The sequence below is a fragment of the Anarhichas minor genome, unplaced genomic scaffold (genome assembly GCF_050575085.1).
Source record: "Anarhichas minor isolate MPS153535 unplaced genomic scaffold, ASM5057508v1 ptg000041l, whole genome shotgun sequence".
NCBI classification, from domain to species: Eukaryota; Metazoa; Chordata; class Actinopteri; order Perciformes; family Anarhichadidae; genus Anarhichas; species Anarhichas minor.
In genome coordinates, this window is record NW_027466487.1 from 1,447,792 (window position 1) to 1,473,968 (window position 26,177).

Sequence of the window (26,177 nt, forward strand, 5' to 3'; positions counted from 1 at the left end):
TTTTTGTTTTCTTGAGTCCTTAAAATCCTGTCTCAGTGTCATTTAAAAGATGTGTGTCAGGCCCTCAGCCTATATTTGCTTATTCCAGACTCTGATTTAAAGTTGAAGGCATCCCTGAGTTTTATTAATGGGGCATGGATTCACCTACAAAATGTCACTCAAAATGTCACTCTAGGAGACAAAGAGACACAAAAAGATTAAAGAAAGATGCAAAGAGACCACAAGAAACTCGCAACTATGAAAAGGGAACAACCAACCAAAAAGAAACAAAATGATTACGAAGAGACACAAAACAAGTGCAAAGGGTTAAGGGGATAAACAACCATAGACAGAAATACTTTTAAACTCTTGTAAACTCTGGCACACAGATACGAATGTCTAGTTAAGGTCAGGAGGTTGGCAGATTCACAGTGATAAAATAGGTTGAATAGTACGAAGCCTGGGACTGATCCAGCTCAATCTAAACAACGCACGCACCAAAGTTGTCAATGTAAAGATGTGAGCTGTTACACCGTCTCCATGATAAGCTTTTAGCGGAGACAGAGCGGTGGACATTTGGTCCACAGCCAGGTGTACATCAGAATAAAGTGCAATTAGCAGATAACAATTACAAAGTGACGCAAAACCACAGAGAGATGCCTTACGACTACAAAGAGACAAAACAACCAAAAGAGACTGAACAACTACAAAGTCTGTGTGTCTTGCTCAGATGAAGGAGAGGTGGTGGGGGCCTTTTGCCAGTCTGTGCACAGGGGCCCGTCGTCTCTATAATCCATCCATGAGCCTGTCCCCGTCTTTAAATGTGTATTTGTTGATTGTACATAACTGGCAGGACATGTGAAGACTGAAGAGGGACACTTGTTAACGCTGTGACGACCCCTCCCTTCCACCAGGGGTCTGTGTCCTGTTTTCTCCTCAGTTGTCTTCCAGGATGTTAATCGGCCACCGACGGGCGACACCTGAGCTTTGGGTTGGTCCCAGCTATAAAGGCTGCCCCTCTTCTTTGGCTGTGGTCCCTCTCTGCGTCCTGTTTAGAGGACCTGGCTGCTGCCTTGTTTTGATTGTTTATTTAGTTTAGTTACTGGTTCATTAAATAAATGTGTAGTGACCGTTGCTTCCCAATAAAAAAGTCACTACGGTTGCTGTAATGTGCCATAAATAACAAAGTCCAGTTTCGAATATAGGCATTTTATTTCTCACATAATCAGAGTTCACCACTTTCTCTTCAGTTATCCATTTTCTCCTCATACCAATAAATCGTAACTTTTGCATTCGTTAAATCTTCATGGACAAAAACTGTTTGCTTCTACCTATTAGCAACAACCTGTGTCCAATGACCCCACTGATTATATTACCTGTGGCCTGATTCACACCGGCACTACGCCCCCATGTGGTGGGAGGTTGTACAAAAACAAAACAACAAAATGGCTCTTACAAAATGTCTATTTATTACTTTTAACTCGTCTTGCCTCCCTCATGTTACGGCCTTTTGAGCCGGGTCGTGACAACGCGCTTTTAGGGTTTGCAGCTTCCTGTTTGGCCACTTGATCAGACAGCAGGAGAAAAACTATAGAAGTTCACTCAACAGAGTGCAGATCTCTGTCAAGTGTGTCTGTAACGAGCACTGCTGTATGTTTGATTGAATGAATATAATCACAATTGCACAAGACAAACTATTGAGTCAAATTGAAAGATTGTTTTGTATTTATTATTATATTTGACAGCAGATAAGCATTCTATCTAAATCAGTTAAAAACAACAACAAACAAGCCCATACTACCAACTAACAGCAGGGCAAGAATACACACAATTCCACTAAACTGCTGAAATTCTGAGAGTTGGTCAAATAACTCTGATGCAGACGGCACAATCTTGGCGCTAGGAGCTGACACACGCTGAACTCCTGACGAACTCGTCTCCTGGAGTCGGGGAAGATGAAGCGAGGGTGCGAGTTGTTTTCTCATTTCCGCCACTTTGGATTTAATCCAATACACAATATACTGTACATAACAAAAAAACTACTTATTTGTCCTTCAGACTGATGGCAGAAGCCACAGTGACTCACTATCACCTAATGAGGAACAAGTGGTATTAGAAGACAGGACGGGGCTTTAAATAGTTTTCTAAAATTCCGGCCCTATCTTACACATTGCACTTTTACATAAAGCAAGTTCAAATGCAAGACAAACTTCACTTCCCCACACATGCAATCATGTACTGTGCAGTATGTGTATGATTGTAAAATAATAAACAGCAACACGTCCTGGAAGCATGTGATGATTCCGAGATGTCTTGAAGAACTCAATAGTTGCCGTACACATGGAAATCCTGTAACAAATTTGAGGAAAATTGGAATGAGTTACAATAGTTCTGTTGCTGGTGAGACAAGTACTCGGGATGTTGATATGGTGAATCCTGGGTGCTTTCCATTACATTATGCTTTCTCACATCCTCTGACCCATGGCCCAAAAGCAGGCTACCATAGGCAGGGCATCCTTTATTGTTCGATGCCTTTTTCCAAATGGTTAGTCAGGAAACATGATATAACCTACTCTTTTTCAGAAATAAGTAGCAATGGCATCAATGTTTACCACAGCACTACTAACCTCCGGCCTGACAGAGCGGGGAGGTCTCCGGTTACTGGAGCAAACAGAAATATGAGAGGAAGCAGACAATTAATGGACAAGTATCTGAGACACAGTGGTATGACATTTAAAAGAGATAGGAACAGCTGTGTTTGTAAAACTCACTCCTTCGGGGATGGAACGCGCTGTTTGAAGAGTTGAGCGTCACAGTTTACAGTGGTGGTGTTGTTTCTACGGGAGGAGGAGGGAATCACACAAGATCAGTGTTTAGGGCTGTGTGATGTGGTCGAGGAACATCGATAAACACTTACAAATAGTCAATACTGAGGTTCACAGTGTTACCTTGGTTTCTACCAGGTTAATAAATATATTCATATTAATTGATTTCCATTCCTAAAATAGTAGGAATGGAAGTTCCATTCCTACAATTGATTATTATAACAGAAGTTTGAAAATAGAAAACCTCCTCCAGTATGACTTTCTGTAAGAACAGTGGCAATTAAATATTAAACAGTTTGAAATAGTGAGAATGGTAAAATCTAAAAAAAAATACAAAAAACACCTACCTGGGTTCCCTCAGATTTTTCAACTCAACATGGCCATCTTCTGCTCTCCTGAAAAGGGAAGAAATGTAAACACAAGGCAGTAAACAGGGGATTAAACATGAATGATTAGTCTTGGATATTCTTACCGGGAAAATCGTCTCCAAATGGACCCCCTGTATGGAAATAACAGTGTTAATGCGTGTCAGTATTAGGTCTACTGTATTTGTCCAGTTTGTTAAGCAAGCAGTCTGCTTACACACCGTTTTTCTGGCCTTCAAAACGCAACCAGATGCAGTTTTTGAGTAATTTTCTTGTGTTCCTGACTGGAATCTAGACATCAATGACGTCATCATTACTCATTACGGTTTACCTACAAACCTTTTCTCTGGTCGAGGTGGTTGTCTCAGTGAGTCGTCAGAGCGCTTCCTGTTGGTTAAAAACATTCACTCGTAAATGTTGACTTTGACATTCTACAATAAACAATAGCATCACTATAGCACAGATATTACCAATCTACAGTATTGGCATCTTTTGAATTGACATGTATTTATTTACCTTCTCCTATAGAAGACCACTCCAAACACTGCAGCTAGGATGATAACAATCAGGACTGGCACTGCAATGGCTACTGCCCGAGAGCTTGATCCTGGTGATGTACATTTGACAACTCAATGTATGATAGAATTGTAAGACATAAGCAGAACAGATGCATTTTGTGGCTCTCACCCTTCACAGTCAGCTGGACTGTGTTGGCTTGCTGCTTGCCCCGCCACCAGATGGCAGTACAGGTGAGGGTTTTGGCCCCATCTCCTCCAGCAGCCATGAAAGTGATGGTGGAGGTCATCTGCCAGATGCCCTGCGGTGTCGAGGTGTGCGTGACCTCACTGGTGAGGCTAGGGACACTCCATGAGAACACTGGTGGATGTGATGGACATGTGTGCGTCACAGAACACGAGACGGTAATCGTTGAGCCGGCGTATATTTCTGCTGGAACTGAGGTCATCACTGGTTTTCCTGGGGATGCTGAGCATGTGAACCACAAAGCAGAATACTTATGTTGATTAGAAAACAGATAAACAGATAAATAGCTTGGCATATTTAAAGAAAATTAAGACTTTTCAGACCTTTCATAACAATAAATACGCAGCTATTGTTGAATCTGTGTCTGTTATTGTTTCCTTTCTCTGCATGGAAACAGAAGGGCCCGTTGTCAAAGGGCTTGATGTCATCGATCTCTAATGAGCAGTTTCCCTCATTCACATCTCCTAGTATTCTGGTGCGGCCCTTGAAATGGTCAACCACATAGCTTGGTGCATTGTGGTAGATGACATCCCCAGTTTTTTTGGACCAGATGCCACGCGTGACAGGCTCATCCTCCTGGTACGGGAAGCTGCAGGGAATCACCACACAGGAGCGAGTCAAGGCGCTGAATCTGAAAGGGACCTCAGCATCCACAACGTGGAGAGCTGTAGAGGGAGAGAGAAACAAGCCATGATGGGATGCCTGTAGAAATCAGTCCACTTTTGACATAACATGGCAGCAGGATGAGTTTTGAGAGAATGGAGAAGTACACCCACTGTCATTTTCATATGGATCAACTGGTCTGACATATTCTGTAACGAAAAAAGACAGCAATCAATTATCAATGTGTCATCATTAGAGCAAAAGTTTGACATTTTGGTAAATATTTTTATTTGCTTTTCTTGCAGAGAGTTGTCAGAGAAGAGTATTAAAACTCCTACATGTCCTTTAAATGTAAGGCTAGAGTCTGCAGCTTTGATTAGTTTAGCATTAAGAATGGAAACGGGAAAGCTCGCCTGGCTCTGTCAGCAGAACATCTAAAGCTCACTAGATAACACATTCTATTTTTTGTATGTTTGATCCATCTAAAGCCCACTGGCAAAAACAACATTTCACCATAATACTGGGGCCGCTGAGCAGTTGAGCAACCCGATGAGACTGCAAGCAAGAAGTGGTTGGGTACATTTCCCCTGTATAAATAATACATCTTTGCTGCTTTTCAGTTTCTGTACAGATGAAACAAACTATTCATAACATGTTAACCAATGAGCTGTAGAGGGGTCGGAGGGTGGATTTTGTTACTTTCAGACACAGCCAGGCTAGCTTTTCCCCCCTTTACCAGCCTTTGTGCTAAGCTAAGCTAACCTGCTGCTGGCTGTAGCTTCATATTCAACAGACATGTAAGAGTGGTATCAATCTTCTCATCTAACTCTCTGCCAGAAAGCCAATAACGGTAGCTTCCAACATCTAAAACAATTCCTTTAAGTGACCACTATATATGACGTGAACTTACTTTTTATATGAAGTATTTCAGAGTCTGAAGTCTCCCCAGTAACAAACTGAGCAGTGCAGGTCAAGGATTTACCGTCATCCTCAAGAGAGCCAATGAAGGTTAGATTTGACACAACGTTATAGGTATTGCTGGAGATTTCTTTGGTTTTGAGCGAACTCTGCATGTCTTCGTAATTCCACTCAACGGTTGGTTTATTTTTCTTACACTTGTAGGAAACAGAACAAATGACACTCTTTGCCACACCCTCTGTTTCCACACCTGGCCGCTCAGTCATTGTGATCTCATCATATGGACCTGAGCAGAAAGGTGATAGTGAGGTTTAAATCTAAACAGGAGCATTTTAATTTTAATTCAATCACTATTGTCTGACACTGTACTCACATTCAACATTCAGCTTGAGCTCACTTGTGGCTTTCTGACCACTACGGTGACTAACAGTACACTTCACACTCTGGTCCTCCTCTTTCACGAGCCAAGTTCGCTCTGCTCTCCTTTCCCAAATCCCATCAGATACCAGAGTGTCAGTAATCGCCTCTTTTCCAGGTACACCATCCAGGTTTAGGGTCGGGGGAGCAGAGGCACACGCATGGCGCACATTGCAGGACACTGTGCTCTCCTCTCCCACCCTGGGGATACCAATGATGCTCAGCTGCGGTTCCTGTGCATGGTCTATAAAATCAAAGCCAGAATAGTCATTTTTGAAAACTGCCTGTCTTGGAATTTGGATTTAACTGACAAAAAAAAAAACGGGAATGAATGCATCCAGATACTTGCCTAATACAATAAGTTGGGAGGTTTTGTCATAAAGCGTGTGACCCACGCTGTGGTAGGAGGCGATAGGGTTCAAGTCTACCCATGGGTAAAGTCTGTCCTGGTTGTGCGACATCTCCAGCTTCTCAATCTTAAGACTACAATTCCTCTCCCCAACAGATCCAATCAAGCTAGTTATCCCGTTAAACTTACTAATAATGTTTTGTTTTTCGCCAAATACAGGTGGGTACCCATTGCTCTGGAACAAGTACCATATAACTCGCAGGTCAGCAGGCTGGGAGATACTGTAGGAGAATGTGCAAGGAATGATGATACATGAGCCTTTAATGCCAGTGATGCTGCCGGGGGTGGTGAAGGACCAGCTGCGAGAGAACATGTTTCCTGTAGAAAGAGGAAGCGTTTAAAGTGCAGTTGGACGTTTATAAAACCAGCTCAAGAAATGAGTGGTGTTTCCACTCAGAGTGTTTCATCTGAATAATTTTTGGAGGCAGGAAGAAGATAAAGAATTGAAAAAAGTATTAAACAATTTAGTGTAACGGAACTGTCATTTCTTTCCTTTAACCGTTTTTTGACATCCCATTCATGGGAACTATCTTTCTAAACAAGCTCACATTGGGAAATTATTGGATAGTTGTATTTCATTTTATAAGTTTAATTTTTTGAAGAAAGAGCGGCAAAAATAGACACTTCCACATTAAGAGAGGGCTGGCAAAATGAGACGAGTCAATTACATTGAAATACCTTTCAGTTCTATTGCAGACTTTGTTGGTGATGCAGGGCAGTTCTGGTATATGACTGCTTTAAAGGCTATTGGCTTGTTACATAAAGATTATCATTATTTGTACTCACTCTTTACCCGTAGGGTGATGCTCTTTTCCTGCCTTTGTCCCCCAGTGAATTGTGCAGAGCATGTCAGAGATCGTCCATGGTCTTTAGCTGATGCTGTAAATGTCAGTGTGGAGACAGACCTCCACTCAGTATTTCCTCTCTTGCTGGTGTCAGTGGAGGCCGGCATGCTACCATAGTTCCATGTGAGAGTTGGAATATGTTTTGGGCATGTGTATGAGGCAGTGCAGATTACTTTGCTTGCCTGTCCCTCAAGAAATTCATCTGATGTGTGGCTGATAGTCAAGGGTGAAAAGGAGCCTGAGATACAAATGGTAAATGTTAATAATTTTAGGTCAGCATCAAAGAAAAATGGTTTAATTCTTGCGTAACCATCACATACATTCTGCATTTAGGGTTTTGGTGGCTTTTGCAGTCAGACCGCCAGTGTGTCGGACAGAGCACTCCACACTTTGGTGATCGCTCTCTATGTTCAATGTGGTCGTCAAGGTAGTTTTGGATGTGCTACCAGATGGGGAGCTTTGAGTTAGGCTGTGGCTTCGCAGTGGGATGTTGAGACTCAGAGTCGGTGGATAAGTGGAACAGGTGTGGTAAACAGTGCATTGCACTATCACGGGCTGTCCAACCTTCATGCTTCCAGAGATCATAATGGATGGTGTCTCTGGCCTGCCTTTACAAAGGAAATGTGAAAAATTATTGATGAAATTAATATACATCTATCTAAAAATGTATCGTTTTATATAAGCTCACCATGATTACTTACTCACTACTTCAATTGTGACAGTTTTGTCAAAGAATCGGTGGGTGTATCTTCCAATATTCTCTGGATCTACCCAAGGGTAAATCCTCTGTCTGTGGTGATGCCATGTCACTGGGTAGATTTGAAGACTGCATTTCTTGTTGAAATTAAATACTCATGTTTTTCCATAAAATATGCCAATGACATCAGATGGGTACCAATTGTCATAAACTATTGGATATTTATGGTTGGCATACTGGTACCAAACCACACGATCTGGTTTGTGAGGTGGATTACTATAGTAGTCAAAAGTGCAGGGGATGACAAGGCAGGAACCCACCAATCCTTTGATATTGCCTGGCATATATACATGCCAGGCCCTGGAACCGCAGAAAATGTATCCTGCAAGAGCAACAATATGCAAAAGGAAAATGTAAGAATAGGTCAGTGTTTATATGCAACACACACACACTGGAAGAACAAAACTGCATTACCTAAAATATAGAAGCTCAGGAGAATATGGCTTAACCCAGGCATCTTGGAAATGGTACCACACACCTGAAATGACATGAAATGAACATCTTAGTTTGCATTGCGATACCTCTCACCACAGCACTCACCTCACAGGCAGACTGCACAAAAGGGCAGAGCACTAGAAAGAATAAAGGACTGCAAACCACCAGTGTTGCGTAGCACCGTCACTGGGCACTGGTCCTCAGCCTCTCTTGTGAGCGACACAAATCCATTCAAGATGAACTGTTTGAAACACTCATCAGGCTTTTGGATTGGTGGCTAACTCAACTCCCTTTGGCTGCTGCCTGGAAGCTGCCTCTGCGGTGCGGTCTATCAAGTGACCCGGATCATAACAAAAAAAAAACAATGTTTCTCAGCCTAAGGACCCGACCGAGAAACATTTCCACGTGACACATATGTGCCACAATTTTTCTGCGAATACTCTGCTGAGAATCTCGCCTCGAAAACACATTTCTATGCGTGAAAGCAAATTCATCCGCCAGCCTAGCGGCCTGCTGCAGGGTGGTCACTTTTTGTTCATTTAAATAAACCACAGTACGCTCAGGCAACCAATTTTTTAATTCTTCTAAAATGAGTTCACACACAGAGGCTAGATCGTCAGCGTTACATGCTTTACACCAACAATCAAAAATAATCATTTTATCCCGAGCAAAGTCAACGAAAGTCTGGTTGTACGCCTTCTTAACCTTTTAAGCTCTGAGCCTATTTTTAGGCCTCTGCTCGAAAATTGCATATACCCATACTAAAAAGACTGTAATTCTCTAACTACAAGGTGTACAGAGGGTGAATGTCTGCAGATGTATTTGGGCGGAGTAACACTTTAAAGGCCAAGACTATTGAACCAGAACAGAGAAAAGAAAAACAAACCCAAAAAGACAATGTGAAAAAAGAGAGAGCACACATGCATTTTACATCCTGTACATAAATGGCCCAAAATATCAAGTGATTTCATACATACCGATAGATATATATGTATATACTAACGCAATGAGAGTCTCCTACGTCATGTGCATGTGCTGGAAAAATAGCAAATTCAATCTTTGATGTATTTATTTTCAAAATAAAACAGGGAAAACTTATTTATAATAAAAATACAGGCAAAATAGGTAGCAATAACAAAAAAGGGTTGCAAAGAATACATACAGATTACTTAATCTGATACATGGTTTGCCATAGAAAGAAAGAAAAATACAACCTGAAAACTATTTTAAATAAAGACACCTTTCTAGGCCCAGAAAGCATTTTTCAACATACCGAGATAATTGCTCGTTTCTAAAGCAGTTCAAGATTTAAATGTTCTAAAGTTAGGTCAGTCAATGTTAATTTGTGGCAATATGGTATATAAAAGCAGAACAAGGTTGATGTTGTAGTCCAGAAAAACATTCTCCATTTCAGAAAACTCCTGAGACGGACTAAGGGCAACAAGAAAATTATAATCTCATACTAAAGAATTATTTTGAGTAAAAAAGAGACAGTAAATTGTAAAGTGGAGACGGATATTTTAGCAACATGCAAGATCTGTTTCCTGTACTTAAACTTAACTGTCTCAGATTTGTAATGAAAAAATCTAACTCTGTGCCGTTCTATTAGAATTTCAAAGAAGCAATGATGTCACCATAGTTACATAAATCAATATTTTGGGAAAATTAATTTGAAATTCAGTTTTTCATCTAATACAGTTGTAAAATGCAAGGTAAAGAAAGGCTTCTTTTATTCACTAATTCGAAAAGATCAGAATGACTTACCCCAAGAGTTGAATGTTTATGAAACATTTCAGCACCTTTTGAAGTCCTTAACCACTCATGAGTTTAAGAAACCTCCCTCTAAAATGTGGGCAGGGGATATAATTTGCTAACCACAAGGAGGGCACAGATGCTGCTTGCTGTGAAACGCTTGTGGGAAAAAACAAATTATTCTAAAAACACTTAAAATATACAATAAAATCAATAACCCATATCATACTGAGTTCTTACATATTGCTAATATACTGTATACAAAACATTTGACCTGTATTTAGATGCTGGAAGATAATTACCCATGATATATAGATCCTGTTTACAGCTTTTTGGCTTTTTTCATTATCATATTTTTAATTATTTAACATTTTGGGAAATACACTTACAATAATAATATATTTAATACAATTCACCTTTTTGCCAAGAAAAATATGGAACCAGACACCTGATGGTTTGCTTTGCATTATTAAGATTGAAAACCTCATTGGAAAAATCACTAACAATGGTGACAAACAAACAAGTACTCTGGCTGAACAAAGTTGCACTTACTAATGAATTTTACTTTCCCTAAATAATTTATCAAATTATCAAAGAGAGAATCAAATATAGTTTGCTTGATAACAGAGAATACCACAGTAGTCATGTATAAAAACTGCAGTCATCAGATGCTCTTAATACAGATGACCATTATGAGCATGATTTGAATCTTTTGGTGTTTTTTCATATGTTTCCATAGACGTTGACGTCGGCAGAGTTAATGTAATCGTCCCCGTCATCAAGGTCCTGTGAAAGATTGAGATCATTATTGTCACAGATGTGTCACTGTTCTGTACGTAATTATTGGGAATTAATCAATGGCAATTGAATAGTACCTCTTGGTAATTGCAGGATTTGGGCTGGCTGAGGACCATAAACAACAGTAATAACAAGAAGAGGGAGAAAAATAATGACATTACTGTACTTCAATATGTGATATCTGTATTTTATAAACTGATCAGGTTTAATTAAGAGGAGTCGACCAAGTACCTTTTGGGGGACGGGAAACGAACTTTGGACACTTTCTGGTCGGCACTGGATTTTGAATTCACATTTTTGGTCCTGTGGATTAAAATTCACATCACTGAAGTTCAGCCACCAACAATTAGCTTTATTTTTTTTACGTTTAACACACTTATGTATGACTTCAATCCACTATGTCCTCTTTAGGCCTTCTGTTATATTTGTATGTAATACAAATCAGTAACATTTAAATGCAGAAAATATAAGAAATGTGCTAGTTTCATAAGATTAAAATACATGATCAAAAGTTAAGTTTGATTTTACTGTGAAGACCAAAGTGTGTGATAAAAATCAGGTGATAAAATTAACTTATTAAATCCGTCAATCATCGAAATAGAACGGAAAATATGCAAATGTTGTGAGGCATATCAATACATCTTATCAAGAATGCCAGAAAAGCATCAAACATGTGCACGGACATGACATGCAAATTACAGTGAGGCCAACCACGCAGCGGCCTACACAAAGCTGCAGGGAGAGTACAGAACTAGACACGGAAATGGCATTGAGTATTTAGAAAGATAAAGACCTTTGATCAGAACGAGATGGTCTTGAGACATCAGAACGGATCCTGAGAATTTCACAGATTAAATTTATCATCAGTACAATTAAAAGTTCCTATGATAGTGGACTGGATGAAAAATAAAAAAATGATCACAAACCACATTTCTCACCTGCGAGACATCCTGGAGAGCCGGTTCCACATGCTAATTGTGATACAGAAAATGACATAATGATGATGAAGGAAAATAATTAAAACACACTTAATAGTGTAGCTCTATTAACATTTTTACCTGCCATCCCCACTTTGGAGCTCTGCTATGCGTCCCCTTGAGTAGACAGAGAACAAAATAATATAAGAGCAGATTATTTCTTGCTCAAAATTGTTTTTATCTGGATCGGTTAACGCCTGTGCACCGCCGTACTCACTTATATCTCTTCACCATTACAATGCAGAAGACTCCAAAGACCACAGCTGTAACAATCGCCACCACTGTTGGAATGATGATGTGGTTATAGTTTTCTGTACCTGCAAATAGACAGATCCATATATAAGATCAGTTTTTCCTTTATATTTCACATAATAGAGGATCCAGGTCATAAACCTCCAATGAAGAATTCAACAACAGTGTGAAAAGCTCTCACGTTTAACATAGATATTCAGGACTGTATTGGATGTGCTCCCTCCATTAAATTCAGCTGTGCAAGTGACCTCGCTGTGGTCGTCCTTCTCCTCAGGAGTGAACGTCAGGATGGACTGTGCCTCCCAGTAGCCAAAACGAATTTCTTTCTGGACTTCAGTGACCACATCATCTGTAGTGACCGTACTCCATTTGAGTTTAGGCACATAGGAAGGGCAGGTATGGGTGACTGAGCAGGTGACAGTGTAGGGACGTCCTTGAATGGCTGTCTTTGGGTGAGTCAGTGTAGGTTTTGGAGGATCAGCTGTAAATAAAAAAGAGGAAAACCATGATGTTACATAGAAACGGTGTAGGTGTAGATTTCTGAAATCTTTTGAACATATTGGGAAAGTTGGTGACATACGGAGCATTCTGAACGTGACACAATCCTCCACAAAGGAGAACTTGTCAATGGTGGACAAATCAGTCTCTGTCCGTGCTAGTTCAATCCGGAAACAGAAAGGGCCGCTGTCATGATCTTTAATGTCAATAATTTCTAAGGTGCAGTTGTTCTGACCCAGATGTCCCAACAACCGTGTGCGGCCCCTGAAGTTTTCCAAGATCTGCGTCTGATCCTCACGATAGATGGCTTCATCTCGAATAGTTGAACGATGCCAGATCCCTCTGAGTCTGGAGGAGGGCAGCTTTTCGTTAGGATGGGTGAATGAACAGGGTACCACAACACAGGATGTGACCAGGACGTCAAGATCTTTCACAACATTCGCCTTCCACTCTCCAGTAAGCACAGGGCTGCTAATAGCTGTAAGAGAAATATGCATTTGATAAAGAAAAGACTCCTTTTGGCCATACTCACTTTTTTTTTTTTTAAATGGGGTGTATGTAGACATGAGACTGGAAACAAAGAGGTGACCTCAATATATTACCTGCCAAAAGCAGACAGAATATCATCATCCTTGTCCCTTTGTCCATACTGCTGAGGTTTTGGTGGTCTAATAGAATGGATGCTAAAATGAAAAGAAACACAAACCATAAGAACATAAAGTACCTACTACTGCCATATGCAAATTATAACACAGCTGGGTGGAACTTCTTCAAACAGCACAAATCTTCACACGCAAGAGCCATTTATTTAAATAGGAAATACTGGTATTGATAATGTCTTCATACAGAATCACATCTGAAACAACACATAATACATTCACGTCTTTTTTATTTTGAATGGTTCCTTTCATAGCCTATATGAATTGCCTGCACTGTTTTTAAAATAATAACTAATTTTCATGAAGTTGTACACAAACAAACGATAATGATGAATAACACAAAAACAAAATCCAGTGGTCGAGTCTATATCAAACTAAAACACCCTGAATTGCTCAACTGCATCGTCCTTAAGCCCAGCAGTGTATTAGACACTTTAGAAATGACATTTTCCAAACAAATGTGGTGAAGAAACATTCATTGGATGCGTTATTTTACCATAGTAAAGTTAAATAAAAAGTTCTTACCTGATAAAGCTGCTTTCTGGCTGATCAAGGCTGCTTTTTCTGCTAAAAACACCTCCTTGAGAATGATGACATGTGCTGTACTATTCTGCAGTTTCGTTGACAAAAATATGGACTCTAAAAGCAACAGAAAAAAAACGGCAGGCCACTTGAGAATAAAATGGATATTGAAGGGGAAGGTGAATGCAGATATAGTGGAGGCAGTATACTGCTACACCAGTGGAGTTAATGGTGTAGAAAGCAGGGAGTGGTCTCTTAAAGGGCGGCAATAATCTAAAATGATGCTTTCATTTCAGCCAAAGGACCCAGCTAAGGACCAGCAGGGATCTGCAACTAAAATATGTGACACTACACATTATGTTGTGATGTTCTCACAGTTAAACCAAAATGTCCTAATAATGCATTTAAAAATATATATTTAAATACATTTATGGCAGTGGGCAGAAGAAACCCCAAAACAAGCTTGTTCACAAACTGTCTTTTGAACCCCATTCCCACTTGGTATTAATATGTGATTTGTATCTGGTATTAATAAGTTATCCTGTTATCCATCTGTCTTTATTGAACAACTTGTGCAGTCTCTCTCCTCCTGTATGTGTTGTGGTGCCGGCTCCTCTGTTTGGTTCCTCTGATGTGTCAGTGCTTTCTTTCTCTACAGTAATGTTTACAAAGAGTTTATAAAGAATGGAGAGCACGGACATCCTTCAGTATCAGTCATTCCTCCTGTCTTCTGTCCACCTGGCTGCTTTGTCTCAGCCGGAAGAGAAGTTTACTAAAATAAGTTTTTGCCCAAACATGCGTGCTGTGCATGTGTAAGCATTGCGACGGTGGCCGACTGGTTTCACTTACTCTTTACATGTGCAGATGTATTGATAAAGTATTGGCTTTTTACTCACACATATTTAATTGCCATATGCAGCAAGTGTACTTGCCGTCAACTCGAGTATCCTTCACTTCACCAAAGCGGCTTATGTGCCTACGCTTGCATGTGTGTGTGCATGCATGCGTGCGTGCGTGCGTGCGTGTTCAGGGGAGTGACCGGTAGGAAATTATCCTGGGGATGACAGAGTCAGTGGGGGTCCCGGGCTTTGTTGATGAGCCCGACTGAAGACGGGAAAAAACTGTTCATGTGGCGTGAGCTCTTAGTCCTGATGGACCGCAGCCTCCTGCCAGATGGAAGGGGCACTAACAGTTTGTGTCCAGGGTAAGAGGGGTCGGCTACAATCTTTCTTGCTCGCTTCAGGGTCCTTGAAGCGAACAAGTCATGGAGGGACGGCAGATTGCAGCCAATCACCCTCTCGGCAGAGCGAATGATGCGCAGACCGTGATGGAGGAGCAGAGGATGGACTCGATGATGGCTGTGTTAGAAGTGCACCATCATTGCCTTTGGCAGGTTGAATTTCTTCAGCTGCCTCAGGAAGTACATCCTCTGCTGAGCTTCTTGGTGATGGAGCTGATGTTAAGCTCCCGCTTGAGGTCCTGGGTTATGGTGGAGCCCAGGAACTCCACAGCGTCGACGGGGGAGTCACACAGGGTGATAGTGGCAGGTGGGGCTATATTCTTCCGGAAATCCACAACCACCTCCACTGTCTTGAGAGTGTTGAGCTCTAAGTTGTTAAGTCTACACCAGGTCACCAGATGGTCAGTCTCCCACCTGTAGGCGGAGTCATCCCCACCAGAGATGAGTCCAATGAGGGTGGTGTCATCCGCAAACTTCAGGAGCTTGATGGACTGGTGACTGGAGGTGCAGCTGTTCGTGTACAGGTAAGAGCAGAGGGGAAAGAACGCAGCCTTGGGGGGAACCGCTGCTGATGGTCTGGGATGCTGAGACATGCTTTCCCAGCTTCACACGTTGCTTCCTGTCAGACAGGAAGTCTGTGATCCACTTGCAGGTGGAGTCGGGCACGTGCAGCTGGGAGAGCTTGTCAAGCAGCAGAGACGGGATTATGGTGTTAAAGGCAGAGCTGAAGTCCACAAACAGGATCCTGGCATAGGTTCCTGGGGAGTCCAGATGCTGGAGGATGAAATGAAGGGCCATGTTGACTGCGTCGTCAGACCTGTTGGCTCTGTAGGCGAACTGCAGGGGGTCCAGGAGTGGGTCAGTGAGGGTTTTTAGGTGGGACAGGACAAGGTGCTCAAAAGACTTCATAACCACAGAGGTCAGGGAGACGGGCCTGTAGTCATTAAGTCCTGTGATCCTTGTTTTTTTGGGGACGGGGATGATGGTGGAGGCCTTGAAGCATGCTGGTACGTGGCATGTCTCCAGGGAGGTGTTGAAGATGTCTGTGAACACCGGAGACAGCTGATCAGCACATTGCTTCAGGGTGGAGCAGGAGACAGAGTCTGGGCCGGCTGCTTTACGGAGTTTACTGTATGTACTCTTTCAATAAATGTGCTTATTTATTACTTTTAACTCGTCTGGTCTCCCATTCATGTTGCTGCCTTCCAGCCGGGTTGTAACAGATTTTTGATGATAGCGATTTTAACTCTATTGTTGATTATTTGCAGTTTATATGCTGGATCTTCATATTTGTGCGATTGCTACAGCTGTGATCTTTGCAGTCTTCTGCATTATTTATGAAGAATAAATACAAGTGAGTTATTAACGTTGTCAAAGTGGGAACGTTTTTCCTCTCAACCCTGTTTCATTTTAAGGATTTTTATCTTTAGAGACATCATCATTTGGTGACCTGTACTGTTACAACCGTAACCTTTCACAGACTGATGCTTCATTGGTCTCACAGTCATCTCACATACCTCTGCAGAAGTACAATGTTTATTTTTGTTTCTGCCTTTTGATACAGTCTTTGCTTAAATCTGTACATAGATTGACATTTCCTTATATTCTGTTCTGCTTTTTCTATGAACTATTCAGTAGCAGAATCTGAAGGTGGGAACTGAAAGTTGAGTTGGCTTCATTAATTGAGATGTTCTCACAGTTAAACCAAAATTAACTCAAAGATGCATTTTTTATATGTTAAAGCTGCATTAATATATATTTGGCCACGAGGGGACAGGCTCAATCCCAAAACAAACAGTTGCAGCAGACGTAACGCAACATTATTGTTCCATATCTTGTGGACCCCATTCACACCTGGTAATAACATGTGATCTGTATCAGGTCAAACTGATTCTCACTCACCCTGACCTGGAAAAAGTCATTCATGGATTCATCTTTTCAAGACTTGACTACTGTAACTCCTTCCTCTCTGGCATTAACCAAAAGTCACTCTTTCGCCTCCAACTAGTGCAGAACGCAGCAGCAGCTCGGCTTCTCACTGGCTTTAACAGACGACATCACCCCAATCCTGGCTTCTCTTCATTGGCTCCCTGTTCGTTTTAGAATTGATTTAAAGATTTTACTGATCACTTTTAAAGCACAGATGGGTCTGGCACTAAAACATATAGAGGAAATGTTGACCCCTTATGAGTTGACTCCTTATGAGAGCCTCAGGTGGGGCCTTGTGGCTGTTCCAAAGTCGAGGCTGAAAGCGATCGGTGACCGTGCTTTTGCCATCAGGGCCCCTCTGCTTTGGAACGACCTGTCTGAGGAGGGCCGCACAATCAGTAATCTCTTTTAAATCACTTCTTAAAACCCATTTTTTCTTAAGAATGTGTTTACACTGTACAGATTTAATTCAATCCTATGAAGATCTGATCCTCCTTGTCCTCCAGGGAAAAGATATCCAGATGTAGATCACATGTTAATGTATAAATGACCAAGTGTAAATGTGATGTAACTCTTCTCTTACACCTGAGAGAAACCTGTTTCTCTTTTGCTGTTAAACGTTTGAATATCTTGTTGTAAAGGAGGATACAAAGTTATAGGTAAAAACTGTGTGTTTGTTGCTACAATTGACCCCGTTCACATTACATGTCATCATTTGACTTTAAGTTCATATATTATTGATTAATGCAACTTAATAAAGAGTCAACAATCAGCATTTTACACTTCAAACGATGATATTTATGAGGGGGAGTACACTGTTGTTGTAGTTGTTATAAAGTAGTTGTTATATAGTAATATACAATAAAATCAAAAACCCATATCACATTGGGTTATACATATTGCTAATATACTGTATTAAAAAAAACTTTTGACCTAGATTGTTTTTCTTTTATTCATTTTTGTTATTAACAGAGATATCAAATACACCAGCCCTCTATGATTGTATGTGCATATGTAGACTATTTAAATTAATTGTTTGACATGTTGGGAAATACACTTACAATAATAATACATTAAATACAATTCACCTTTTTGCCAAGAAAAATATGGAACCAGACACCTGATGTTTGCTTATCTTTGCATGAAGATTGGAAACCTCATTGGAAAAATCTGCTTTCCTAAAGCTTGCAATTTAAAAAATATTTGATGTTGTTACTTAATAGAGGTGCTGGTTGGAGATTTTTGTCACCTTTGGGAAGCCAATACAGCTGTTTCCAGTCTTTAAGCAAAGCTAAGCTAAGCTGCAGCTTCAAATACAAACGGACATATATGAGTAGTGTCAATCTTCTCATCCAACTCTCAGCAAGAAAGCAAATAAGCATTTTTCACGAAATGTATTGCCTCTGGTATTTATTTAATTCAACTTCATGCCATTTTGGTTATGCTTGAGGCCCAACAATGGTGACAAACAAACAAGTACTCTGACTGAGCAAAGTTGCACTTACTAATGCATTTTATTTTCCCTAATTAATTGATGTAATTTCAAAGAGAGAATCAAATATAGTTTACTTGATAACAGAGAATACCACAGTAGTCGTGTATAAAAACTGCAGTCATCATGGTCTTAATACAAATGACCATTATGAGCATGATTAGATTATTTTGGTGTTTTTTCATGTTTCCATAGACGTTGAGGTCGGCAGTGTTAATCGTCCCCGTCATCAAGGTCCTGTGAAAGATTGAGGTCATTATTGTCACAGATGTTGATAGTGCCAATGTTCTGTACGTAATTATTGGGAATAAATCAATGGCAATTGAATAGTACCTCTTGGTAATTGCAGGATTTTGGCTAATAACTAGAAGAGAGAGAAAAATAATGACATTACTGTACTTCAATATGTGATATCTGTATTTTATAAACTGTATGACTTGAATCCACTATGTCCTCTTTAGGCCTTCTGTTACATTTGTATGTAATACAAATCAGTAACATTTAAATGCAGAAAATATAAGAAATGTACTAGTTTCATTCGATTAAAATACATGATCAAATGTTAAGTTTGATTTTACTGTGAAGACCAAAGTGTGTGATAAAAATCAGGTGATAAAATGAACTTATTAAATCCGTCAATCATCGAAATAGAACGGAAAATATGCAAATGTTGTGAGGCATATCAATACATCTTATCAAGAATGCCAGAAAAGCATCAAACATGTGCACGGACATGACATGCAAATTACAGTGAGGCCAACCACGCAGCGGCCTACACAAAGCTGCAGGGAGAGTACAGAACTAGACACGGAAATGGCATTGAGTATTTAGAAAGATAAAGACCTTTGATCAGAACGAGATGGTCTTGAGACATCAGAACGGATCCTGAGAATTTCACAGATTAAATTTATCATCAGTACAATTAAAAGTTCCTATGATAGTGGACTGGATGAAAAATAAAAAAATGATCACAAACCACATTTCTCACCTGCGAGACATCCTGGAGAGCCGGTTCCACATGCTAATTGTGATACAGAAAATGACATAATGATGATGAAGGAAAATAATTAAAACACACTTAATAGTGTAGCTCTATTAACATTTTTACCTGCCATCCCCACTTTGGAGCTCTGCTATGCGTCCCCTTGAGTAGACAGAGAACAAAATAATATAAGAGCATATACTAAGATTATTTCTTGCTCAAAATTGTTTTTATCTGGATCGGTTAACGCCTGTGCACCGCCTTACTCACTTATATCTCTTCACCATTACAATGCAGAAGACTCCAAAGACCACAGCTGTAACAATCGCCACCACTGTTGGAATGATGATGTGGTTATAGTTTTCTGTACCTGCAAATAGACAGATCCATATATAAGGTCAGTTTTTCCTTTATATTGCACATAATGGAGGATCCAGGTCATAAACCTCCAATGAAGAATTCAACAACAGTGTGAAAAGCTCTCACGTTTAACATAGAGATTCAGGACTGTATTGGATGTGCTCCCTCCATTAAATTCAGCTGTGCAAGTGACCTCGCTGTGGTCGTCCTTCTCAGGAGTGAACGTCAGGATGGACTGTGCCTCCCAGTAGCCAAAACGAATTTCTTTCTGGACTTCAGTGACCTCATCATCTGTAGTGACCGTACTCCATTTGAGTTTAGGCACATAGGAAGGGCAGGTATGGGTGACTGAGCAGGTGACAGTGTAGGGACGTCCTTGAATGGCTGTCTTTGGGTGAGTCAGTGTAGGTTTTGGAGGATCAGCTGTAAATAAAAAAGAGGAAAACCATGATGTTACATAGAAACGGTGTAGGTGTAGATTTCTGAAATCTTTTAAACATATTGGGAAAGTTGGTGACATACGGAGCATTCTGAACGTGACACAATCCTCCACAAAGGAGAACTTGTCAATGGACAAATCAGTCTCTGTCGGTGCTAGTTCAATCCGGAAACAGAAAGGGCCGCTGTCATGATCTTTAATGTCAGTCATTTCTAAGGTGCAGTTGTTCTGACCCAGATGTCCCAACAACCGTGTGCGGCCCCTGAAGTTTTCCAAGATCTGCGTCTGATCCTCACGATAGATGGCTTCATCTCGAGAAGTTGAACGATGCCAGATCCCTCTGAGTCTGGAGGAGGGCAGCTTTTCGTTAGGATGGGTGAATGAACAGGGTACCACAACACAGGATGTGACCAGGACGTCAAGATCTTTCACAACATTCGCCTTCCACTCTCCAGTAAGCACAGGGCTGCTAATAGCTGTAAGAGAAATATGCATTTGATAAAGAAAAGACTCCTTTTGGCCATACTCACTTTTTTTTTTTTTTGAAATGGGGTGTATGTAGACATGAGACTGGAAACAAAGAGGTGACCTCAATATATTACCTGCCAAAAGCAGACAGAATATCATCATCCTTGTGCCTTTGTCCATACTGCTGAGGTTTTGGTGGTCTAATAGAATGGATGCTAAAATGAAAAGAAACACAAACCATAAGAACATAAAGTACCTACTACTGCCATATGCAAATTATAACACAGCTGGGTGGAACTTCTTCAAACAGCACAAATCTTCACACGCAAGAGCCATTTATTTAAATAGGAAATACTGGTATTGATAATGTCTTCATACAGAATCACATCTGAAACAACACATAATACATTCACGTCTTTTTTATTTTGAATGGTTCCTTTCATAGCCTATATGAATTGCCTGCACTGTTTTTAAAATAATAACTAATTTTCATGAAGTTGTACACAAACAAACGATAATGATGAATAACACAAAAACAAAATCCAGTGGTCGAGTCTATATCAAACTAAAACACCCTGAATTGCTCAACTGCAACGTCCTTAAGCCCAGCAGTGTATTAGACACTTTAAAAATGACATTTTCCAAACAAATGTGGTGAAGAAACATTCATTGGATGCGTTATTTTACCATAGTAAAGTTAAATAAAAAGTTCTTACCTGATAAAGCTGCTTTCTGGCTGATCAAGGCTGCTTTTTCTGCTAAAAACACCTCCTTGAGAATGATGACATGTGCTGTACTATTCTGCAGTTTCGTTGACAAAAATATGGACTCTAAAAGCAACAGAAGAAAAACGGCAGGCCACTTGAGAATACAATGGATATTGAAGGGGAAGGTGAATGCAGATATAGTGGAGGCAGTATACTGCTACACCAGTGGAGTTAATGGTGTAGAAAGCAGGGAGTGGTCTCTTAAAGGGCGGCAATAATCTAAAATGATGCTTTCATTTCAGCCAAAGGACCCAGCTAAGGACCAGCAGGGATCTGCAACTAAAATATGTGACACTACACATTATGTTGTGATGTTCTCACAGTTAAACCAAAATGTCCTAATAATGCATTTAAAAATATATATTTAAATACATTCATGGCAGTGGGCAGAAGAAACCCCAAAACAAGCTTGTTCACAAACTGTCTTTTGAACCCCATTCCCACTTGGTATTAATATGTGATTTGTATCTGGTATTAATAAGTTATCCTGTTATCCATCTGTCTTTATTGAACAACTTGTGCAGTCTCTCTCCTCCTGTATGTGTTGTGGTGCCGGCTCCTCTGTTTGGTTCCTCTGCTGTGTCAGTGCTTTCTTTATAGGGCAGCAGACCTGATTGAGGAGTATTCAATGGCATTGGACACACCTGGGCCCCGTGCATAAACAATTGAGCAGCTGAAGTCATTGTTGACAGTTCTCCTCATCTCGTACCTTTGTTGTGGCTCTTGGTTTCCTCTCTTTTCTTTGTTTTAACAGCACAACACTCATGGAGCACATTTTCATGAATCCACTTCCTACAATACTGACTTTACAGATTCCTCCCATCTATGTATTTGACTTATATTTAGGTATGAACTACTTTATTAAAGGGACAGTGTGTACATTTTAGTGGCATCTAGTGGTTTGTGGCAGGTTGCAACCAAATGTATCGGAGAACTACGGTGGCCTACGGGTAAGGACAGGTATCTTTAAGATTTTAGTACAGCTAAGGGCTACTCTTATCAATACTCGGTTCTTCTACATGGCTAAATAATTGTTTTTAAAACGATATACAAGATTTTAAAAACAAATACATTTACAACAGATTTAGAAGTTATTTATAATTTAAATATTGCTAAATATTATTTCTAGAGCATTAACGGTTATGTTTACAAAGAGTTTATAAAGAATGAAGAGCACAGAGATCCATCAGTGTCAGTTATTCCTCCTGTCTTCTGTACATTTTACACGTTCACAAATGTTCACAAATGTATTGGAACATATTTAATTGTCATAACAAGCGCTTTAAGCCCTTTAAGTATACCCATGTGTCTCCCATTTTTGACACGACAGAGCTCCCGCCTGGGAACAATAAAACAGCCATCAGTGGGGTACCCAAACAAGTCATCACCCCTTTAGGCTACTTCGCCACGACTCACTTTGTCTGGACAACTTGTCCCACCCGCACAAACCTTGTGTAGCTCGCCTGGGTGAGTAGACCTACAGCTTGTGGCCCTAGTTTCTTGGACTGCCATCGGGTTCGGCTCTGCACATGCTCCGCTATGTGTCTCTGGCCAGCACTTAGTATAACATGTAGCTGTGCTCCCACCTCCATTAATTGACTCCACACAGGTGTGTTTAACTTTGCTAATAGCTGTGGCCAGGTCGAAATCCCCAACAGAATCTACACACAACACATTACAATTCAACACAATCCGAGAGAACTGAACAACCCACAACAACTTAAATATAAATAACTATAACATACAGAGCAAATATAACAAACATAAGAAATACATTAATACATGCAACTTAAAATATAATTGCAATATAATGAATGAAGCCTCACAGATATATGCTACTTTATTATTATGAAAAGATATTTGGCACCTTTTTTATTCAACTAGATGGAGCTTCTACACCAGAGTTGTCAGAGAAACTTATTTTGGACAGTGGTAATTGAGATGTTCTGACAGTTAAACCAAAATTAACTCAAAGATGCATTTTTTTACATGTTAAAGCTGCATTAATATTTTGTTAGGCTACAAGGGGACAGAATAAATCCCAAAACAAACTTGTTCACACACAGTTGCAGCAGATGTGATGCATCTTGTGGACCCCATTCACACCTGGTATTAACATCTGATCTGTATCAGGTATTGATAAATACCTTATTATCTATTTGTCTATTCTATCTACGTAATCCACCCACACTGGATCTGTAAAAGCTTGTCAACAAACACGATACATCTTAGGTCAAAGGAAACAATGAGCTCTGTTTTTCTTTTTGAAAGGGAGGACTTATCTGTAGCTTTTTGCCTGGTTTACTTGAGGACTAAGAGTTGAAAGTAGATGTCCTTTCAACTTGTTCAGGAAGCAGTTTTTCTTAAGAATGTGTTCACACTGTACATATTAAATTTATTCCGATAAAGATCTGATCCTTGCATTTACATGCGTTCTGTCCTCTTGCAGGGAAAATATATACAGATGTAGATCACAAGTTGATGTATAAATGACCAAGTGTAAATGTGATGTAACTATTCTCTTACACCTGAGAGAAACCTGTTTCTCTTTAGCTGTTAAAGGCTTGAATTTCTTGGTCTAAAGGAGGATACATCCCAATACAAAAAAACCCACATCTAATTTAAATCCACCATGACCCACGACATACTGTCTACTGAACAGATTTTTCAGCAAACATGTTTCTTTGTACATTAAATTTAGATTCTTACTCAGTATGTTGTGGCTGCTTCCTCATTGTTTGATTGGCAATGCATGTGTCCTCCCCAAGAGGAATGTAAACCTTTTTCATTCATACTTTAGTCTCATAAATATCCAACAGTATGAAATATGTAGCGCTTACTTTTTTTATTCAACTACCTTTTTCTTCTTGTCAGAGAAACAATGGGACAATGGGTTGTTACGAACGGTCATGGATGATTGGTGCACTCTAAGTATTCATTCAGTCGTGTCGGCCAGATGGTGGTGCTTTAAGATTGTTCAAGAGTAGCTGAAGTCATGGAAGGGTGAGTGCGAAACAACAACAGGAAACAAACTGAATTAGATAACTAGTGTGGTGGAAAGTTCAAGAATTTCTGTAGTTCTCCTCAACAACAACACAGCTCCTGCTTAATCATGCAAGAAGCAAATATCAGTGCCATTGTTTGTCTTTAAATGATAAACCATACATTTTGTAACACTTATCAGGATCATCTGTTACAGCTGAGCCAACTGAAGAGGAATTAGTTTGTCATACAGAAATGACATGCATCTGAATTTAGAGACTTTTTCAAGTAATAAAATGGGTTTTAAATTGGAACTTTCAAAAGATGATGCCTCACATAACACTTATTTAGCAGCTGGCATCAGAACAGATATGATCAAATTCAAACACATGAAAGAAACTTTTGGAAAACTATGAGGAACATGTTTGGTTTATTCTCCTCATCAAAATTAACGAGAAACTAATTTAAACCTTGATGGGATAATAACTTTCTCATAGCACCCGCATTGACCAACAGAAGTGAAATGAGCAATCTCCAAAATTATGACGAAAGATGCGTCTGTTTACTGAATATTTCAGCCATTCTTTATTTTTGAACCAGGAACTGTCATCGTCTCTTTATATGACACATTCACAACATTTTGGACATAGTTAACGACTATATTACTGTAGTTCTGCTTTCAGTTAAGATGCAAAATAAACTGAACGTGGGGTCTACTTGCTGGAGAGATACTATTCAATCACCAATAGACAGACATATTGATCCTTTTGGAGTACACCATCTCAAATTTTGTGGTCAATAATTTCTACACAGTCCCTTCTTACAAAACAATCCAGCCATATACTCATTGAAAAGTTTAAATGCTGCATAAAGGGTCTACAGTGACATGAACCATCTCAAGGGAAAATGTAATATTATTAATAAATGTAACAATGACATGTGTACTTAATCGTATACAGTTTATATTAACAGCATACTTTATATTATACTTCGTACACCATTAAGATGCAACCTGAAACAAAATAAATCAAACTCAAACATTGATGATAAAGACCTAAGCTTACAACAAATACAACTGGATGAAATGTATGCTTTGACTGTGTGTTTGTGATTGAAGGAATTTCCCAGTGATTGATTGACCGACTGTTTAAATACAAACTGTTTGGAGGAACCATTCATCAGCAGTGATTAACTTGTATTGTTACTGCCGTGTTTATTCTCACCCAGAGAGATACAATTAATTATTCCTTTGATGACAGACAAGATCAGGCCTTCAATCTGCCCCGCAGGACAGTCCTTAAAATGAAGGAGTCCGACCACCTCTCATTTAACGTTGGGACAGCAAACAAACCAGAGGAAAGGAGGGACATCCCCGTGACCTGTTTTAGTTACCATGTAAAAAACTATGTGTGGATTCTACAGTTTAGCATTGTATTTTTCATGTAATGTGTAATTTTCATTTTGGTACATTTCCTGCTTTTTAATTCACAGAATTTCCAATTCAAGCACATTTCCTGCCATGGGAAACTCAGTGTCCACTGGCTTCATCACTCCTACTCCCAAGAAACTGTCCTGGGGGCGCCAGGAAGAGGACACGGTCAAGCTGGAGGACGTCTTGACACAACGAGAGGAGGCTCTCTGGAGAGTAAAAGCAAAGCAGAGTTTATCTGTGAAAAAGGTCCACCTCACTCGCAGCATCCGCTACGTGGACCTAGCTCTCCAGGAGAGCGACAGCCTTTATCCAA

At 40.0% G+C, this 26,177-nt stretch overlaps 3 protein-coding genes across 7 annotated transcripts; all 3 read right to left on the bottom strand.

The window, feature by feature from the left end:
• Positions 1-1,686: 1,686 nt before the first annotated feature.
• Positions 1,687-10,137, bottom strand: LOC142969579 (uncharacterized). Of its 4 annotated transcripts, none has more exons than XM_076109555.1 (18): positions 10,080-10,137; positions 8,295-8,358; positions 7,829-8,202; positions 7,444-7,731; positions 7,065-7,361; positions 6,219-6,596; positions 5,826-6,113; positions 5,445-5,738; positions 4,708-4,743; positions 4,255-4,596; positions 3,857-4,153; positions 3,686-3,776; positions 3,509-3,556; positions 3,277-3,303; positions 3,152-3,199; positions 2,751-2,816; positions 2,607-2,640; positions 1,687-2,328 (listed from the first exon to the last, which is right to left on the bottom strand). In XM_076109555.1, exons 4-18 carry the CDS (start codon positions 7,706-7,708, stop codon positions 2,302-2,304), a joined length of 2,538 nt encoding a protein of 845 aa, XP_075965670.1. In that variant the 5' UTR covers positions 7,709-7,731; positions 7,829-8,202; positions 8,295-8,358; positions 10,080-10,137; the 3' UTR covers positions 1,687-2,301. The 4 variants fall into 4 exon arrangements, 3 of the variants coding, with proteins under 3 accessions (XP_075965670.1, XP_075965667.1, XP_075965668.1); XM_076109552.1 differs by having other exon boundaries at positions 7,825-8,202; XM_076109553.1 differs by having other exon boundaries at positions 7,812-8,202.
• LOC142969592 (sialic acid-binding Ig-like lectin 13) lies at positions 8,874-13,644 on the bottom strand. Its single transcript, XM_076109573.1, has 10 exons — positions 13,195-13,644; positions 12,675-13,070; positions 12,276-12,575; positions 12,060-12,159; positions 11,924-11,959; positions 11,804-11,836; positions 11,659-11,700; positions 11,097-11,168; positions 10,943-10,970; positions 8,874-10,853 (listed from the first exon to the last, which is right to left on the bottom strand). The coding sequence occupies exons 1-10, from the start codon at positions 13,307-13,309 to the stop codon at positions 10,791-10,793; spliced, it is 1,185 nt and encodes a 394-aa protein (XP_075965688.1). The 5' UTR covers positions 13,310-13,644; the 3' UTR covers positions 8,874-10,790.
• Positions 13,645-17,868: 4,224 nt separating this feature from the next.
• LOC142969601 (sialic acid-binding Ig-like lectin 13) lies at positions 17,869-21,594 on the bottom strand. 2 transcript variants are annotated; one of them, XM_076109583.1, is made up of 10 exons: positions 21,400-21,594; positions 20,818-20,898; positions 20,299-20,691; positions 19,903-20,199; positions 19,687-19,786; positions 19,543-19,578; positions 19,423-19,455; positions 19,278-19,319; positions 18,768-18,798; positions 17,869-18,671 (listed from the first exon to the last, which is right to left on the bottom strand). In XM_076109583.1, the coding sequence occupies exons 2-9, from the start codon at positions 20,861-20,863 to the stop codon at positions 18,792-18,794; spliced, it is 954 nt and encodes a 317-aa protein (XP_075965698.1). In that variant the 5' UTR covers positions 20,864-20,898; positions 21,400-21,594; the 3' UTR covers positions 17,869-18,671; positions 18,768-18,791. The 2 variants fall into 2 exon arrangements, with proteins under 2 accessions (XP_075965698.1, XP_075965697.1); XM_076109582.1 differs by lacking the exon at positions 21,400-21,594 and having other exon boundaries at positions 20,818-21,150.
• Positions 21,595-26,177: the final 4,583 nt, after the last annotated feature.